This window comes from Canis lupus, chromosome 28, assembly GCF_011100685.1.
Source record: "Canis lupus familiaris isolate Mischka breed German Shepherd chromosome 28, alternate assembly UU_Cfam_GSD_1.0, whole genome shotgun sequence".
NCBI classification, from domain to species: domain Eukaryota; kingdom Metazoa; phylum Chordata; class Mammalia; order Carnivora; family Canidae; genus Canis; species Canis lupus.
This window is the reverse complement of record NC_049249.1, coordinates 17,653,189-17,672,414: the sequence shown is the minus strand read 5'-3', so window position 1 is coordinate 17,672,414 and position 19,226 is coordinate 17,653,189. Positions and strand designations below refer to the sequence as shown.

At 40.0% G+C, this 19,226-nt stretch overlaps 1 protein-coding gene across 2 annotated transcripts in view; it reads right to left on the bottom strand.

The window, feature by feature from the left end:
• SORCS3 (sortilin related VPS10 domain containing receptor 3) overlaps window positions 1-19,226 on the bottom strand; it is a 581,611-nt gene that overhangs the window by 11,736 nt on the left and 550,649 nt on the right. For both annotated transcript variants that reach the window (XM_038578740.1, XM_038578741.1), the window contains exons 20-22: window positions 14,187-14,320; window positions 4,466-4,589; window positions 2,956-3,068 (exon numbers count right to left, since the gene is read on the bottom strand). In XM_038578740.1, the coding sequence (XP_038434668.1) occupies window positions 2,956-3,068; window positions 4,466-4,589; window positions 14,187-14,320 (371 nt within the window). The remainder of the gene's footprint in view (window positions 1-2,955; window positions 3,069-4,465; window positions 4,590-14,186; window positions 14,321-19,226) is intronic.

The window sequence follows — 19,226 nt, the reverse complement described above, 5'->3', positions numbered from 1 at the left end:
ATTCAGTAACTGTAACTTGGAGTGTTTCTCCTAAGGAAATGATCCAAAATATAGCAAAAGCTACATACAGGAGGAAAAACATTATTTATAATAGCAAATAAACAGAGTAAAACTCAAATATTCAAAAAATTAAGTAAATAATGGCATAATCACCGGTTAGAATGTTATTTCACCATTATGATGACAATTAGTACAGTCAGCCAACATGGAAAAACACTTATGAAAGCTGCATTCTGATCTATTTCCTTACATTTCTTTGGTTACGACCCTATAAAAACAAAAATGTGTAAGAGTAAAAAAGCAAAATAAAACACTAAAAGTTGTGTTAAGATGCTGAAATCTGAGTGAATTTTTTTTCTGTTCCTGAGTGTTTAGTAAAAGGATATTGTTTTTCGATAAAAACCTAAAGTAAGCTTCTGTCTGGAGGCAAATTCCTAAGGCAAACAAAACTCTGAGTCATCCCCCTCGCGCCCCCGTAAAGAGTATCGTTATTCTTCCCTACATGCCCCTTCGCTGGGTTGACCCTTTTCTTTGTCCCAGGGGATAGTGGTCTCAGGGGGTATCAGTCAGTTAGCAACCTTGGAGGGATTCTGGAGGTGTGTGTCTAGAGTCACTTTATCCCATCCAAAGGGACACCTGAGGGATAGGTTCTTGTAAGATTTAAGGCCCAGGCATCAACCAGTATGGCTGATTATTATTATTGATTAGTATTATTATAATTTCCAAGTCATTTATAAAAAGCTAGTAGTATGTTTTTAATAAACACAATCATACAAAATATACACAACTCTGGATGTTTCAGTCATAGGCGTACAAAAGTAGTCACATTTCCACCCTTTTCTAAAAATAATCTTTTTGGAAAAAGATTTAAGATGAAGATCATCTGGTAGACAACTCCCCACAGGAATGTTCTCTCGCATTATTCTATTTTTCCTCCTCCTTCTTCTTTTCTCTCAGTTCCTTCTCCAGGTCCTTCCCTGGATCATCCTCCTCTGCCTTGGGAGGCATCAGCATTCATGTTGGCCCTGCCCCTCACCTCCCCTGGGTCTAATCACCTCCATAGTCTCAGCTCCCACATCTTTGCCCTCAGTAGGAATATCCAATTGACCTTCAGATCTATATTTTCAATCCCTCCGGTTATCTTCACCCAACTGTTCCTCATGTGCTCCAAACTCACATAAAAACATCACGTCACTGGGGCACCTGGGTGACTCAGTCAGCTAAATGTCCCACTCTTGATTTTGGCTCAAGTCATGATCCCAAGGTCATGAGATACTGCCCTGCATCAGTGGGCTTCAGCAGGGCCCTCACTCAGCAGGGAGTCTGTTCCTCCCCCTGCTCACTTGCTCTTGCTCTCTCTCTCAAATAAATAAATATATATATTTTTAAATCACACCATTAGTATCCCTCAAGCATGCTTCTCTGACATGATCCTGCTAAGGGCAAGGCCATCTCCTCCCTGCTCTGGAACCAAAAAGCTTCTCTCCTTCTCATTCCCACTACATCCTATTAGTCACCCATTCTACTATTCAACTTCCCAAGTACCTTTTGAATCTTTCCTCTTTGAGATCTGTTACGTCTGGTCTAGAGAACCGCAGTACTCCGCAGTACTCTTTTTTGTTTGTTTTTTGTTTTGTTTTGTTTTGTTTTAAGATTTTATTAATTTATTCATGAGAGACACAGGGAGAGAGAGAGGCAGAGAGACACAGGCAGAGGGAGAAGCAGGCTCCATGCAGGAAGCCTGACGTGGTACTCGATCCCGGGTCTCCAGGATCACGCCCTGGGCTGAAGGCGGCACTAAACTACTGAGCCACCCAGGCTGCCCTGCAGTACTCTTTTAACTGGTCATCTATGGTGAAATTTCTCCCCCACCCTATTCACTTCCCACCTCAGCAGCCCATCCTCTGTACTGTGACCACAATGGGTATCTGAATATAAATCTATAGTCAGCATTTTTTGCTTAACTAAGAAAACATTTTTCTAGTTCCCAGGGGCTATTAGGTGTCTGTCAGTCCCCTTTGAGCTTCTCTGATGATTCAAGAGCTGCCCTAACCATTCTAGCTCAAGTCTAGAAACACTGGCCTCACAACTTGTAGAATGACTGCCATCTCACCAATATGCTATGCTCTTTCAGTACTCCATGGCTTTGCACATACTGTTCATTCTACCTGAAAGACACTGTCCTCTGTTAACCATTAGGTAACCTTTAAAACTGAGTTCAAGTATTCCCTGCAGAGACCACCCTAAGAGCTCACAAGTATCTAATGAATCAGGAATAACAGGCTAAGCCTTCATTTCCCTGGATAGAGGGAATCATATTTTTCTCCACACTCTTTTGAAATACTGTCCATGCCTCTGCCACTAGTCACATGTTAGACTGACCTCTACATTTGAAAAACCCATGTTGCATTTGTCATTATCTTCTAGTACCTAGTTCTGAGCAAAGGGATAACAAAACTCTTTGAAAGCTCTCTAAGGCCAGTCTGACCTTGGGTTAACTCTAGAATTCTATTACTCTGATAGTATGTTCTGTTTTCTGGTCTGTATGTAGCCTTCTGATTGTCATACATAGCCAATGGTGGTCTTGTGAGTCTGAATACCTGGTTAAGAAACCCCCTTGGTGGGCAAAGAACAAGCCCAGTGAATGATATCTGTATAGATTTAATGAGTGTTCCATCTATTATTCGTTAAAGAGGTCAAACTCCTGTATTAGAAAAATTAAGTATAAAGACAGGGCCAATTCCCATCCTCAAACACCGGATCCTGTCTTTCTGTCTTCCCCTGCCCCTTCCCTCCACCTTTCCTTCTCCTTATTCTTGTCTCTCTTTTGACAGAGAGATAATCCTTATATAACTGAAGAATGGTGGTTTTAACCCATAAAATTTTATTCTGGACCAGACCATTTGGTTCTTTTCTTTATACACTAACACATAAGCAGAGATACAGCCAACTTACTTTAACCAGAGCTCGCTTGATGACATTGCCAATATCTTGCCTCCACTCAGGAATGTCAGGGTTATGGTAATCCAGGTTTGGAGAGAATGACAAAAGTTGGGACTGGAAATACTCTGCAATGACAGAAGATGTGTGAGTAGGGCTGAGAGGGGGGTGGCAGGCTAGCAGATGCCAAAATCATTGTGCTTTAGGGAAAAGTCCACTCTTCCATGTGGCCTCACCTAAAATTCCTTCCTATCTGTGTGTTTCTTGGCTTTTGAAAGAAGGTGAGACTTTGTGAATGGAAGTAGATTTATGCCCCCACCATGTAGGAGTTCCTAGCATCTTACACCCTTCTTCTGGTAAAAGATATTACTTGAAAGTATGAAACCTCTAGAAAGAGGAGTCTTTGCTATTGTTGGTAGTATCATGCCGAGCCAACAACAAAGCATTAAGCTGGGCTCGATGGGATTGGAACCTTGCTTTGTCATCCCCTTGGTTCCTCTTACCTTCCTCCTAGGAACTGTTTTAGGGAATTGAATCAAAATCCCGTGTGTAGGGTGTGGGTGATGTTCAGTTTCTTGACCCAGTTAGTGGGTACACAGTCTGTGTACCGTGTGGTAAGTCATGAAACTAAATACTTGTGACATGTGTGTGCTTCTGTATTAAATTTATACCTCACTAAAAGTGTGTGATTAAAGTAAGTCTTACAGGTCCCTGTTGAGAGAGCCAGAGTATCAAATTTGCAGAGATGTAGAAAAAGGCATTCACCTGACATAAGGCTGAAGAAGTATGTTCTCAGTCAGAGGACTGCATACCTTAGTACAACTTTTTAGAAACCTCCATCTATAGTGGCGGTCTTTAGGGGCCTGGGGGAAGTTGTGTGGGAAGGTTCTAAAAGTAAAGCTTGATTTGAAATAAATTTAATAATTAGGAATGGTTTTCCAGGATTGATAACAGGATGGTGGCCTTATTATCCATTCTCCTTTCTAGTTCTGCACTCATATTCTTAGCCTTATTCTTGAGACTTTGCAGCCAAGGATGTTAGAATTTTCCAACAATTGGTTATGTGTAATTCATCTCAGTAACTCAGCTGTCAGTTCTGCAAGGTCAGAAGCCATGACTCCTCTTTTGAAATCACCAGTCCCCATGGTCACAAAGGGTCGGTGCTGCACAGGTGTTATAGATACCTTAGCAGGACATCAGATCTAGATGCTTCTATGACAATTTTTCTAGCTTAGAATCCTTCAATTATGATATGTATTTGTCTAATGAGATACCCATCAGGCTGTGATGCAGAAATATCTTAGGGGATAATAAGTGCTTGTCTATGCCCAATTGTGCCAGTTTCTCTCACAGCCTTAGTGTCTATTCAGGAACAAGGTAGAGTACGTTTGGAAAACTCTTGTTGACCTACATAATCTCCCCCTGGCCTGGGGAACTTCCAAAGCAGTCAAGGGATGCCAGGAGGGTAGGCAGAGGGGATTCCTTGGGCAGGAGGGGGCATCACAGAACAATTTTCAATGCTTACCATGCACAGCAATGTCTTTTGTGTCCTGGATAAGGGCATTCCCAGCAGCCACCTGGACAGTGATGGTGTTGGTACCCTCAGCCAGGAATGTGAAGGAAATGCTGCTGTCCAAGGTGATTAGAGGCTAAAAGACAGAAGGAGAAATACCCATTTAGTCCTCTCTGGGATATCAGATTTTCTTCTTTTCTTACAAATCTCAGACTGTCACAAATCTGCATGGTATTTGTGTAACGCTAAGGGATCTGAACTTGAAACAAGAAAAAAGAAAATGACTTTTCATAGCTTCCAAAAACTGTGATTATATCCACTATCCAGGAAGAGTATTAATACCCTTGATATATACTGTAAAATGTAATCCTGAAAGATACAGATAAGAATGGGCACTGTGGATTTTGCATGTCACTCTGTTCCTTCTCCTGGAGCAAAGTAGAAGCAACATTTGTAACCTATTCCAGCTGGCTCTGGGAATAGATCATTTATTTCTCTTCTTCTCCAATATTGTGTGTCACTTGCATTTCCTCCTGTATTCTCTTGGACTGTAAGACCTTTCGAGACATGGTCACATTTTATTTACTTCTGCATCACTCATCCTTGGCACATTGCTTTCATATATATGTAAGTTGGATGTATAGTCCAATCACTGGCATTTTCTTTTATTGTATCTGTATTTTCCACTTCAAAGCATTCTAACATTTTAAATAGGTTGGAAAATATATAAACACACACATCTGTGACCGTTTTAATTCTATTTTTCTTTTTCTGCTCTATTTTCCTGATAGCAACATACAGGGGCTTCCCAAAGATAGAGAAATACAGAATATATTACTTTCCTGAGTATTTGGATCTTGATAAAAGCAGGTGCCTATGGAGAGAAGAATGCAGATCCTGAGGTCAAAGAGTCATTATTCAGCTGTCATCTTAAGGCCTATGCCCTTCCAACTTCCTGTCATTTGCAAGGTATAACATAACAGTAGGAAGCTGCTCTAAGGCACCTCTTAGAGATGCCACAAAAACAGATGAGCAGACTCCTTCTCTTCTTTATGTGTCATGACAGCAATGGGCTAGAGACCAAGAATGTAGCCAGTTGGGGATGCATAGAGCAGCTCTTTAAGGGGATGGGGGTGGGCCAGCACACTCAGGCACTCCTAACTGAACATGGCCTAGTTGTGTGTGCCAGAGCCCTGCAGAGACTCAAAGATGCAGCTTTAAGACAGTGTCCCTGCTGCAAGACTAGAATTTTTTTCTAGCTTGTAATTTCCAACTGGGCCTCTGAAACATAATTTGATTTCTTCTGCTTTAAAATTCTGGAGTCAGAGAGGCTACTATTGCACCACAAGTATTATGCTAAGTGAAATAAATCAGTCCGAGAAAGACAAATACCATATGATTTCCTTCATATGTGGAATTTAAGAAACAAAACAAATGAGCAAAGAGGAAAGTAGGGTGTGTGGGGGGAAACCAAGACACAGATTCTTAACTTCAGAGAACCAATTGATGGTTACTAGAAGGGAGGTGGGGGGGGGGGATAGAAGGGATGGGTTAAATAGATGATGGGGATTAAGGAGTGAACTTGTTGTGATGAGCATTGGATGATGTATGAAAGTGTTGAATCACTGTATTGTTCATCTGATACTAATATTGCACTGTATATTAACTAACTGGAATTTAAATTAAAAAACTTTAAAAAATAAAATAAAATTCTGTAGCTCTATTATTTTATGACCAGGCTGATAGCTGGAGTTGGGCAAGATTAGAGATGTGACATACTTTCTTCTCTGTTTTCTACATGAAAGAAAGAAGTGAGTATAGAAATGAGGGCACTTGTGTTAAGCACTGAATATTCTATGTAAAGGATGAATCAGTAAATTCTACTCCTGAAAGTCAATATTACAATATATATATGCTAACTGACTAGAATTTAAATAAAATAAAAATTTAAGAAATAGATACACTCTTTCCTTTAACTAAGAGCAGACACCAGAGTTCAAGTATTCTTAAGGCTCAGTGACATTACACACAAGGGTGTGGTCTTCTGAATTAAACAATGAATGAGTTGTAAGTAGGTTCTGTGATGTACATCAACTCCTATAGTCTGACAGTGGCTGTTGAGTGTCCTGTGTTGAGAAGGAAGCTGAAGTCAAGTAGGTTTCAGCATACCAACGTTGGCCAAGGCAGTGGAACAACACGTGTGCCACACAGTTGCCAGTTCTAGTGTAATAAGAACAAAGTCTTGAAACTCTGGCTTTATTCTATTGCTATTATAATAAATTACCTTTAGCAATTATTCAGCAATCAGAATATACAGGATTGATGAATGGCTTAAGGCAAACTTTCTAGTCCCTACTGGTTACCCCATTCAATCTTATCTGTTAGGAGACCTTCATTATCTTCATTATCTAGTCATATTCTTTGGAATAAAAATGAGATACCACAATATACCCAACAAAATGGCTAAATTTTCTTTAAAAATGATAATATAAAATATTATTAAGGATGCAGAGTAACTGGAACTCTCATACATTTTTGGGGGGATGTAAAGTGATATAACTACTTAGGAAAAAGTTTAATTTTGCAAGAAACCTCAATAATTTTTCCAAAGTAGATGTACAATTTTATATTTTATATTTTATGACTTAGCAATTGTAGTCTTGAGAATTTAGTCAAGAGAAAAGAAAACGTATGTCCACAAACAAACAAAAATGTTCACAGAAGCCTATTCATAATAGCCCCAAACTGGAAACAGCCCAGAAATTCATCAATGGGAAAATGGATGCACAAGCCACGGTATATCCATACAATGAACACAAAAGCAAAAAACAAATGATATATATAACAGTATGAATAAATCCCAAAACTAGAAGTGAAAGAAGTCTTATATAAAAGAATTCATATGGTATAATTATATATATGAGGTTCTAGAACAGGCAAATCTAATCTCTGATAGAAAAAAAAGGAGTGATTATTTTGGGAATTGGAGGTGGGTACCAACAGAGAGAATGTGAGAACTTTCCAGAGTGATGGTACATATATTTGGTACATATATTTTGACAGGAGTTTGGGTCACATGTGAATGTCTTTGTCAAAACTCAGAAAGTGTACATTCTGGATTTGTGCATTTGATCACTGATACCACCACGGGGGAAAACGTATAAGCAAATACTGAACTCTAGTTAGTGATTTGCAAACTGAAACATTTAGGACAAAGTGTATTGGTGTCTAAAATTTAAAATGAGTGAAAAAAATAAGATTAATTGATAGATGGACTGAAGAACAGAGAGATAATCAGACATGATAAAACAAAAATAGTAAATGTTAATGGTAGACTACAGAAGGTGGGTATGTAGATGTTCACTGTAAAATTACTTCAACTTTAGTGTATGTTTGAAGTTTTCCATAATAAAGTGTTGGGACAGAAAACATGAAATAAATAGTCAATGTGATTTTATTTTCCCTAATTCCATGAATGACTCTCTCTGACCATGGCTGTTTTCCACTGTCCTCCATATTGGATCCCTGTTCTCAGCTGTCATCTTCCCACCTCTCACTACCAGGTACTTTTCTCTCTTAACAGTTGTCTCTTCATGAAACCTTCATTATTTCCCTGTCATGGAATTTAGAGGTCCATGTTCCCCACTCTCCTTTCTTTGCATACTCTTATAGCCTTAGTCTAGTTGGTACTCTGCCAAGCAAAGGCATCACTTAAAAAAAAAAAAGATTCATTTATTTATTTTTGAGAGAGAGAGAGCATGCAAGCAAGTGGGGTAGGGAGGGGCAGAGGGGGAGGGAGAGAGAGAATCTCAAGCAGACTCCCCACTGAGTGTGGAGCTCGACACAGAGCTCGATCTCACAACCCTGAGATCCTGACCTGAGCTGAGATCAAGAGTTGGATGCTTAACCAACTGAGCCGCCCAGGTCATCTCTTGTGAGATGAGTGGAATTCTTCTTGTCCCTGCAGATCTGCTCTTCTCTCCATCTGGCTGCTATCCTAGGAGATCCAGGAGCCAAACAAGGGTGCAGGGCTGCAGGACAAAAGGAATGCCATCTGTGGTAGGAGGGAGTGTGCCATCCTATCAGCCATTCAGGGCTCTGAGTCACAGCAAATAGTGCTGAATGGGAACACTTGGTCCCCAGGTGGCAGACCAAAGGCTTCCATGCTAGGGAAGAGGCAGGAGCTAATTTTGTTTTCCGAATTGCCTTTGTTTTCATCAAGTGATATGGCATCATGGCTGATTTCACCTTCCTTGCAAAGCTGGATCACTCAACAGGATTTCTGAATTCTTTGTTGGCCACTAATATCTAGTGCATAATGCTAAATTAAATCAAGAATTGTAAGGTTCATTTACTAAATCTATTAGGCAAGCAGACACATTTATTAAGCCAGACCTCTGTTAATCCAAGCAAATTGGCCTTTCAGAGCCCCACAAATCCAACAGGCGGCTGATTGACTTCTCTGTCTCTGTGCTTTGTCCAAGCTGCAGGGCCAGCCCATGGTGAGACTCCTTGGAATAACACCTCATTCCCTACCCAGCTTGTGAGTTACCTCCCTGCCCACAGAGAACCCTTATGTGCGACAGGTCACAGATTATCCACTGTGCCCAGAAAGATATCGACAAAGCTCTGAGTGACTATTTAGTTATGAGATTTCCACTTGACTAATGGAACAAGGAGCTTCAGGGAAATCTTTGGATGCAGCCTATACCAGTTTCCCAGACGCTGTTAAGTCAAGTTAATATTGAACATTATAAACCTCCACAGTTTAAATGTATATCTTGAGAAAAGCTGCCATTTCCAAATTGGACAGACTAAGCAATCACTATGCTTGCCTTACTTAAAACCTGCAACAGATTTATACAGTTACATGTAAAAAAGTGTTTATCATATGAAGTGGAAAAGGCAGAATGTATAACTGTGGATATACTATGATTAGAACTATGCAAAACAACCTAAAATATGTACAAAGACCAGAATAAAATAAAGCAAAATGGTATCTATAGATGTGTTACGACTATGGGATTAACGTGAAAATTCATATTTTGGGGAAAAAGTCCCCTCAATCACTCAAACTCTCTCTCTCTGTCTCTATCTCTCTCTGTCTCTCTCTCTCACACACATACATACATACACGCACACACACACACGTGCACACTCAAGACACATCCAAAAGCTCATCAAAAGTATTTCACTGTATCACTGGGAAAGTATCTCTGTCCCTGAATCTCGTTCTATCTTCTGTAATCCTATCCTAAATATGAATTTCTAAGACAAACAAAAATCATCATTTCTGCTATTCAAAGCCACCTGTTATCTCTCTTCCCTACCTTTTAGGGCTTTCTCTAAATTTCTGCCCAAATGAATCCTGTGTTTTGTCTGAATCCTTCTACACAGAACACGAACCATGTCTTACCTTTCCATACAAATCTCTTTCCCTTTCTCTGCCTCATTTCCACCATTTTTTCAGTGCCAAGTTAAGACCAACTTCATCCATGACTCATTCCATGATCAGCAAGGCATATATCCACCACCACCTAGGCTGTTCGACTGGGCCAGTAATATTACATCCCTACCACCATACCTTAAAGTATTTATATCTTTATATTCTCAAACAGATTATTTCTAAATGGAAACAAATGGAATTTACACTGATTTGCATTCCTCACAACATCTGGCACAAAATATGGGTTCTTGAAAAAGATCCACAGAGTTACTGATACAATTTTGCATCTCCCTGGTAAGTTTGTTGGTATAAAAGACTATTGTTGGATTTTAGGAATGCTTCTTCTCTTCTATTTGATTATAAATCACACTTGCTCACCATCGTTGCATTTCTGTCCATCATGCCTTCTCTTATGGACTATAATCTCTTTGAAGGTAGAGACAATGTTGTATGTGCTCCTCTATTCTGGAGAACACCAAGTGAAGGGCTAGATATAAAGGCAGGGGTGAATGAATTCTTCTTGAGAGGTTGATTTAATTTAGTTATTTGGGTGAACCTGCCTAATTCTTTTAGTTACCACACACACGCACACGCAACCATAAAACATTACTTTCTGAGGCTATTAGCCTAAGTGTTTTCTCTGAAAAATGGGATAATTTCTCCATCAGTAATGTCCTAATGATTAAATTAAATAATGTGTAGGAAGAGCCTCCTACAAAGCAGAAGTAGGAATAAATGCTCAAAATTAGTATTAGCTCCTTTTACAGATCAGTTTGCTATTCAAAGGGAACCAAAATAGCTCCAAAATAAGAGCGCTCACCAGAACACTCAAAGACACTCATTAATTTGCCAGTCAAATATGGCTCATTGGATCAATTATTGGGCAATGATGTCACCTTGATGTGTTTCTGGTATGGTGTTGGCAAGTAGCACTGCAAATATCCCTCTCTCAACTGGACCAAATAACCATTCTTAGAGGTGGGAGAGAAATCTATGGAACAGAGTCAGTTACATCATCAAGATTCTTAGCACATCTAAGTTACTAATATTTATTATTACTAATTCCTACTTGTTTATTATTAGTTACTAATAGTGATTACTATTACTATTCTGACATTATAATGACCCAAACTAAAGCTTAGAGAAATTGCATGATTTGACTAAGGAAATATAGCAAAAAAGAATATGAGTCTGGTCTGCAACCCAACTTTATCTTATTTCAAAATTACTCTATTCTGGGAATTTGTGCAGCATTTCATGCTCAAGCTCATATATGAAAGTTCCTAAGTGAAGGAATATCTCAGGTCATCATCAAACAAAACTAAAACAAAACAAAGCAAACTATAATGTGATTCTGTAATTTAAAAATTTCCTCTCTCTTAATATGACATAATATAGATCAACTAGATAGATATTTCAAATAATAACTCAGTGATGTTTGTGAATTAGATATTCGTATCCTTGCTCTACATAAAGAAAAAACACTGAGATTTAGATCAGGAGATTTGTCCAAGAGAACACAGATAATCATTAGAGAAATAGAAACTTGGCTTTGCATCACTTTATCCACTTATGTGTTTATTTATCAAAATTTATTAGATACTAATCTAATAAAGGCTTTGAAATTCAGGTCTTATAATACTCAAAGAAAAAAGCACTGAAAGGGGAAAAATGATGCTGTAGAGAAATGCTGTGTCTCTGGCTCCTTGGGAGTTCTAAGTAACTCACTGTGTTGACAATGGCCAAGAACTGCCTCCTTGTGCATAGCAGCTTCAGTAAAGGTCACCAGGTAAATGAGCACTAACAGAAAAGAATTCCCTGGCTGGACAGCCAGAAGTTCTCAGGAGAAAAATGAGCTTAAAATCCTCTGTTTCTGGGCAGCCCCGGTGGCGCAGCGGTTTAGCGCCGCCTGCAGCCCAGGGCGTGATCCTGGAGATGCTGGATCGAGTCCCACGTCAGGCTCTCTGTATGGTGCCTGCTTCTCCCTCTGCCTGTGTCTCTGCCTCTCTCTTTCTCCCTCTCTATCTCTATGAATAAATAAAATATTTAAAAAAATCCTCTGTTTCTAATTTTCTCCTCCCAAAGGATCTTCTCTCTCTCTCTCTCTCTCTCTCTCTCTCTCTCTCTCTCTCTTTTCTTTCGGTTCACCATGTATGCCCACTGTTGATCAAAGCAGGATTTTAGAGTCTGTAACCTCTAGCAGACTAAGAGAGTGATGTCCCCAAAGCATTCTGGGGCTGGGGGTGGAGCATGGTAGATGGAAGTTAGGAGACTTGACTCTATAATTAATCAGATGTTTGTCCTTGGGATGCTCATCTCACACAGGGGACTTTTATTTCTCTAATGTACCAAATAGGGATCTTAATAACTAACTTCTGTATCTCTTGTCCTGGTGAATAATAAGTCCAGAAATCCAAAAGCATCACAACCTATTCTAAAAAACTGATTTGAAAGTATATAGCATGAATAATGTAAACAGAAAAGGGTCCCTTGGGTCCATATGTCTGGTTCTTTTATTAACCCATCCTAACTCCCAGTTTCCATTAAAAGCATCCATTTATTGAGTACCTAGTGTGTGCCAGGGAGATATATAGCATCTCACTTAGTTTTCACAACAGTCGAGATGATATAGGCATTATTCTCTCCAGTTTGTGTTGAGTGAATTAAATTTTAGGTCAAATGACTTCATTAAGCTCACACAGCCAGTATTGTCTCTGTCACTTCAAGGTCCATATTTTCACCACCATATCATGCTGCCTCCCTAAGAAAGAGCAGGGGTGAATTATCTCCCACTCTTATGTACAGTGTAAAGTTCTTTTTGGTCACCTTGAACAAACAAAACTATCATTGTTCATTCTTTTTTAAAAAAGAGATTTTAGGGCAGCCCGGGTGGCTCAGTGGTTTAGCACTGCCTTCAGCCCAGGGTGTGAATCCTGGAGACCCAGGATCGAGTCCTGCGTCAGGCTCCCTGCATGGAGCCTGCTTCTCCCTCTGCCTGGGTCTGTTCCTCTTTCTCTCTCTGTATCTCTCATGAATCTTTAAAAAAAAAAGATTTTATTTATTCATGAGAGAGAAGCAGAAACACAGACAGAGGGAGAAGCAGTCCTGCAGGGATCCTGATGTGAGACTTGATCCCAGGACCCTGGGATCGTGCCCTGAGCCAAAGGCAGATGCTCAATCACTGAGCCACCCAGGCATCCTTGCTTATTCTTTTTTTTAAAGGAATTACTACACTTGAACTGAATATTTATTTCTACATTCTAGAGATGTCTAGCATTTCCAAGTTTGATATGATATCATTCTTAAATTATTTTTTTTTTAAATGAAAGGTCTCAGGGTACTTGGGTGGCTCAGTTGGTTAAGCGCCCAACTCTTGATTTCAGGTCATGATCTCAGGGTCGTGGGATCAAGCCCAATGTTGGGCTCCACACTCAACACTGAGTCTGCTTGCCCCTCTCCCTCTGTTCTTCTCCCTGCTAACTCTCTCCCTCTCTCCTAAATAAATAAATAAATAAATAAATAAATAAATAAATAAATATTTCAACAACAACATAAAAAAAAAACATGAAAAGTCTAAGATGAGCAATGCCAAACACATCAAGAATGGCCAAGGAAAATGTGAAGATAGAATCAGGAATAGAGAAAAACATTAACCTCTTACATTTAGGGACCCTCAGCCCAAATATTCCCAGCTCCTATTTTACAAGTGTGGTCACTATTGACACAAGCGTCACCATCACAAGCTACTGGGAGTAGGAAGGATATGCCATGTTGACAGTCTGGCCCTCTTAGCTCCCTCCTTAGAGACTTGGCAGCATCAGCACCATCCCTAAGATGAACCCTGACCTCCCTGGGTCACCTAGTAGGTCTTGGAGAAGGGTTCTTTACATGCATTACCCCATTTGATCTTCAAAGTCCTGCATTTAGAGAACTAATTCATATTTCCAGAAGGAATCACTGGATGTCAGAGATGCACTTAACATTATATATCTTGTCAGTGGAAAGCCCAGGATTAAAACAAAATAAGGCAAATGAAGTTGTAAAAATATTGATTATGGAAGCAGGTTTCTCAAGATACTCTTGCTTCCTTAGGATTGTTTGAATTTTCCTTATTATAATAATGAAATGGTAGAGAGACGTATGTGGTATTCAATTATGTGGATCCGTAGCTTCATTAAGTACTTCCTACTGCTCACATCCCCAGTGCCCCCAATATCAACATGGCAGCTGGAGCACAGGAGAAATTCAGTAGAGATCTACTCAGACATGGATCAGAAAAGGCCTAACCTTTGTGCTATTGCCGAACCACCAGAAATAGGTTAGGGTCCCCAGTTGACTGGGCCACACAACTGCACTGATGTTGACCTCCTTATTTCTTATGGCGACAAATGGCACTCGGAGATGAACATGCTCCACCGGACCTGACAGAACAAAAAACAGTGTCAGTGTTTATGTTCCTGGAATAAACAAACTTTATCATACTCCCAGATTCTTAATCTTAACCCCTATTACTATAAAATATAATAAAACAAGGATCGCCAACTCACAAATGTTGAGATGTGTGTGTGTGGTGCTTGAAATAAAGCACCTTGTGTAATGGGGAACTCAAATCAGGCTTCAGACTTTTTGAGTGACACCCAAGATGCATTTACATCTGATGTGCCCAACCATGAATGCTTATGAACCTCCAATCCAAGGCAAAGCTACTTTCCTAGACACTTAGCCAATAAATAGGGAGATAAACAGCAGTCTTTCATTTCTGACAATTAGTCTGTATTGTGAGGTGGGATCAGTGCATCATATGGAGGGCTCTTCTATTATCCCTGATTGTTAATTGGTCCCATCCTCTTCAACAGTCCACCATTGCGCCTTGTCATCTGCAATACTCTTTGGGTGTCGTTCGGAAGCTGGCAAAGCTGTTTTACAAAGAGGAAAATAGGGCATCCCCCTAAATCAAAGGAGAAACAAATGCCAGGTTCCCAAATAATAAAAAATCTGCTGCAAAAAGGTAACCAAATTTCTCTTCTTTTCCCTCAGAAAACTGATATAAGCAGCATCATACAGGAACATATCTTACCCATAATAAATGAGGACTGTAATTTAATGCATTTCCAAAATAAAATGAGAAGAGGAAAAAAAATACTGATGGGAAGTATTACTGTGTCAGTGTCACACTCGGAGGTGGGGATGTGATTTTTCAACTCTGGGAGGTTTTCTCCTCTTCCCACACCTCTTTCCCTTCTTTTCCTTTTTCTCTCTTTGCCTTCCTTCCTTCTTCCTCCTTTCCCTTCCTTTTATCCCTCCTACTTAACAAATCCAGAGATTCTAGTTAGCTGTTCACACTCTGCTAGTGCATCATTTCCTGGTTTCTGCTATGATAGCGCTAATGTGCAAAAGTGGCTCAAGGTCAAGACTGCAGTCCACACATCTCCTTAGCCTGAGGGCCCTGAATTCTTCTTGCAGGTGGGACATTATCCTGACCACTCAGGCTTCACTGTTTACATCGTGGGTCATTTGGGAGACAGTTCATTTTAAAGGGAAGAAAACAGATGGCTTCTTCTCATTTCTGGTCTGGTTTAAATTTAGCTGCAGGATCCTTTTCTCTATCCCCAAGAGGCTTGACCCTACACAGAGTATTACCCCATCCCTTGGCTTCCTTATCAGAATAAGAACATATGGATGGGATATGTGGATGTTAAAAGTACCATATCATTAATTAGGGGATGGCACTATTTCTACCACCACCATCACCACCACCACTATCACTACCACCCCCATCACGGTCTCTATGTATCATTGGGTAGAAGTCCCTCTAAGACATGGGAGTTCTTCTGAGTCTCATGGTGTTGTAGGTAAATTTATGTTGGGGAAGAAGGTGTTGGCGCAAAAACTGATGTTTAAATGAGGACAGCAGCCAGGTCTGCTTGCCACTCTCCATATTGTACCCTCTCAAACAAGCAACAAGTATTGAAGGATCTGTGTATCCTGACTGAGAGTATTCCCTGCCTACAGCACTCTGACTGGACCACAGAGCTAGAACCCTCAAGGTTTCTTCCAGCAAATAACTTATTCTAGCAAATCATTTCAACCTTTTTGCTTCAGAAACACATTTAGCTAAAGGTTTAATTATTTCCAATAAGAAGATCTGCTCAATTATTTTTGTATGGCTTGGTTGTTGGTGAAAATAAAAGAAACCACAAGGTATGAGAAAACACTGGGTACTTTTATGACTTTATTGACTCATTTTGAGGATTTTGTCTTTCTTTGTCGTTCATGTTTTACTGAACCATGGGGAAGAGAATGAGGCAGTGGGAAGAAGTCCCTGGCCAGCCATGTCCTAGCAGGGAGGTAAGAATTCTGTGTCTTACGGTAACACCTCAGAGTCTTTCTTAGGCACTCAGGTGCAGAGCTAATTCCTCTCTTGCTGGGAAAGGGGCCCTTACCCTTAATGTCAATGCTCCTGTTATTTATCACCCTAAAAATACATGTAGTTCATTCCCCTGGGCAACTCATCAGAACCTCGGGCCTTTCCACAGTTAAGTGATGATACTGCTAATGCCTTGTGGTCCTGGAAATTCTTCTGTGCTTTCTGTCACTCAGGGGCCTTGGCCCAGCCACACATTATTGGGTACCCATGCCCAAAAAGATAAAAGGAGATCTCCTTCTTCCTAAACCCATGCCAAGAGAAGGGATACAGCTTCTATGAATTAACATACCATCAAACACAATCACATTTATTCCAGTTCTAAGATAAGCATGTTTGGCTAAATAGAGTCTCAAGGAACAAGAACATGTAACAGCTTTTTAGGGCAAAGAACCTGAGCCAGAAGCTCTAGGCTTCAACCTAGGAACAGAACACCATGGACCAGGGAGAAGATTGCTGAAGGGATTCAGGAGGGAACACAGCAAAATCCTAAAATCCTCACTGTCAAATAGGGCTCTTTTTGATAAAAATCTAATAAGCTGTGTGAGATTGGTTATTATGGGCGGCTAACAACTACTTTTGTTAGCTAATGGCCCAAGGTGAGGCCAAGAGCAGTTTCCACTGTAATAACTGTCTGGTAAATGCAGCCATGATTGATTTGGAGGGAATTATGAGCATGATAAAAGTTTCAAGGAACATTTCCTCCTTCATGCACATAACCCACAGTATAAATCAGTTCCTTGCTATTGTGTTTTTTGCCCCTAAGATACACTGGTCTTTGCACCCTTCAGGCAAGGTCCACTATTGGTAGAATTAGGAATACGGGTGGGGCAGGTCGTTGGGATACAGGAAAGTAAATTTTCTCTGTCTTCATTTATAAATGCAGCAGAAGTGAGCAGGCAGAAAGTTAGTAGGTAGTCCTTAGTAATTGCTATAACGAGTAACATTCATCATGTGCCAAGCTGGGTGGCAAGTGGTATTTGTATACTGTGCAGGAAAATGTTAACATAGGCCTGAAACTGCCATCCTTAGAAAGACTTGTGTGCAAGATTAGCCCTTGCTAGCATCTGGAAACTTGGCTTTGAGACTTAACTGATAAGAGTGGTTCACCACGCCTAGACAGTTTATGCCAAAATATTCTAAATATGTATTTTCCTTAGGATGTCTGGTATTTTGGCATATGCTTGGCAGTGGATGCCTACTTGACCAGTCCCCAGTAAAAACCATGGGTACAAGTCTCTAAGGAGCTTCCTGGCAAAAAGCCCTTCTTACATGTTGCTAGAACTCCTGGTTGGAGGAATTTCACGTCTTACAAGACACCACAGGGAGAGGACTCCTTGCAGGTCACAACTGGTTTGCTCCAGGCTTTGCCCCATTGCCCTTTTCCCTTTGCTGATCTTGTTTTTTCTCCTTTCGTTGAAATAAATCATAGTTTGAGTATGCTTCTATGTGGAGACTATCAGTCCTTTTAGTGAATCAACAAACATGAGGAGGTGTGGTCCTGGGGACCCCTGAGCCATACACATAATCCAAATTGATTCTCATAGCTTCCCTATAACCTAAATATTAAAGATGAGGATTCAGAAGTTTGTAAAGAGCAAGAAAGTTGACCAGTATTAGATATTTAACAAAGAGATATGATCAGATTTCAAACAGAGTCCATCCTTCTGCTCTAAACCCTGGGTTATGAATACCTTGCACATCACCTGCCTGGGTCTTTGACGTGGTGCTTCTGACACAGAATGAGTATAGTTGGTGTAGTGTGGTCCATTTCTAGCAGCACCTGCCCTCCCCCAGGGACTTGAGGAATGCCATATATATATATCAACAAACTTTTGCTGAGTAAATTAGTAAATAATTGGATGTTTTATTTATATTTCCTATATGCTTTTATAAGAGCCCCTTGAGTCAAGGTATCAGTTAGAATTAAGCCATTTTAAAGTTGGAGTTCAGAAGACCCACAGTAGGAATAATTTACCTCATGGTCATGCAGCCTGACATCTTTAGGGATATTACTGATCTGTAATCCGGGTGTCCCCCATGCACTTCCCCAATCACTGTTGGTCCTTGTGCTACTATTAGGATCAAATGCTAAGAGACTAAGTAGCCTACTGTTTCCTAGAAACCTTTTAAATGTGGGTTGTTTATATAGTGGAGTTTGTTATCATTGAGTTGGAGGCACTCCTTATATTCACTTAGACTTTTTAAAATATAAATTTCACCATAGGTAGCATATTACTCCCAAAACATCATAAGGTATGTAAATCAGAACTACAGAATTCCTTAGGCTTGTGAGTATCACTGATAAAGACACAGGAAATCAATACCAAGCCCCATAACAATATGTCTGGATTCAATATTTTAAAATCATAATATTTAAGTTTTAGTTTACATGAACTAAGTCCCAGGATAGAAGATACACAAAACATATCCAGTACAAAGTACTTTGGGACTTCAGCTTTTGTTTGGTTTGTGCCACGCAATAGTCAGTAGCAATGAAATATGTTCTAGGACAAAAGAAGAAGAAGAAGAAGAAGAAGAAGAAGAAGAAGAAGAAGGAGAAGAAGAGAAGGAGAAGGAGAAGGAGAAGGAGAAGGAGAAGGAGAAGGAGAAGGAGAAGGAGAAGGAGAAGGAGAAGGAGAAGAAGAAGAAGAAGAAGAAGAAGAAGAAGAAGAACCAGTAACCTTGTATGTAAGAATTAAGTTCTTTTGTGTGTTCAGTACTACATTTAAAAAAAGCTAAACATGCTTCTTTAATCCTTCTTTAGCTCTTCCAGCAGAGATTAGAAATTTACTTTGATTTGGGCTGCCTTCATTCACAGCTGCTTGAAAGTGAATCTGTGGCCATGAACTGGTTTCTTCTTCCTCTATCCCTAGGAGTCTCCATAGCAAAGGGAAGGGACT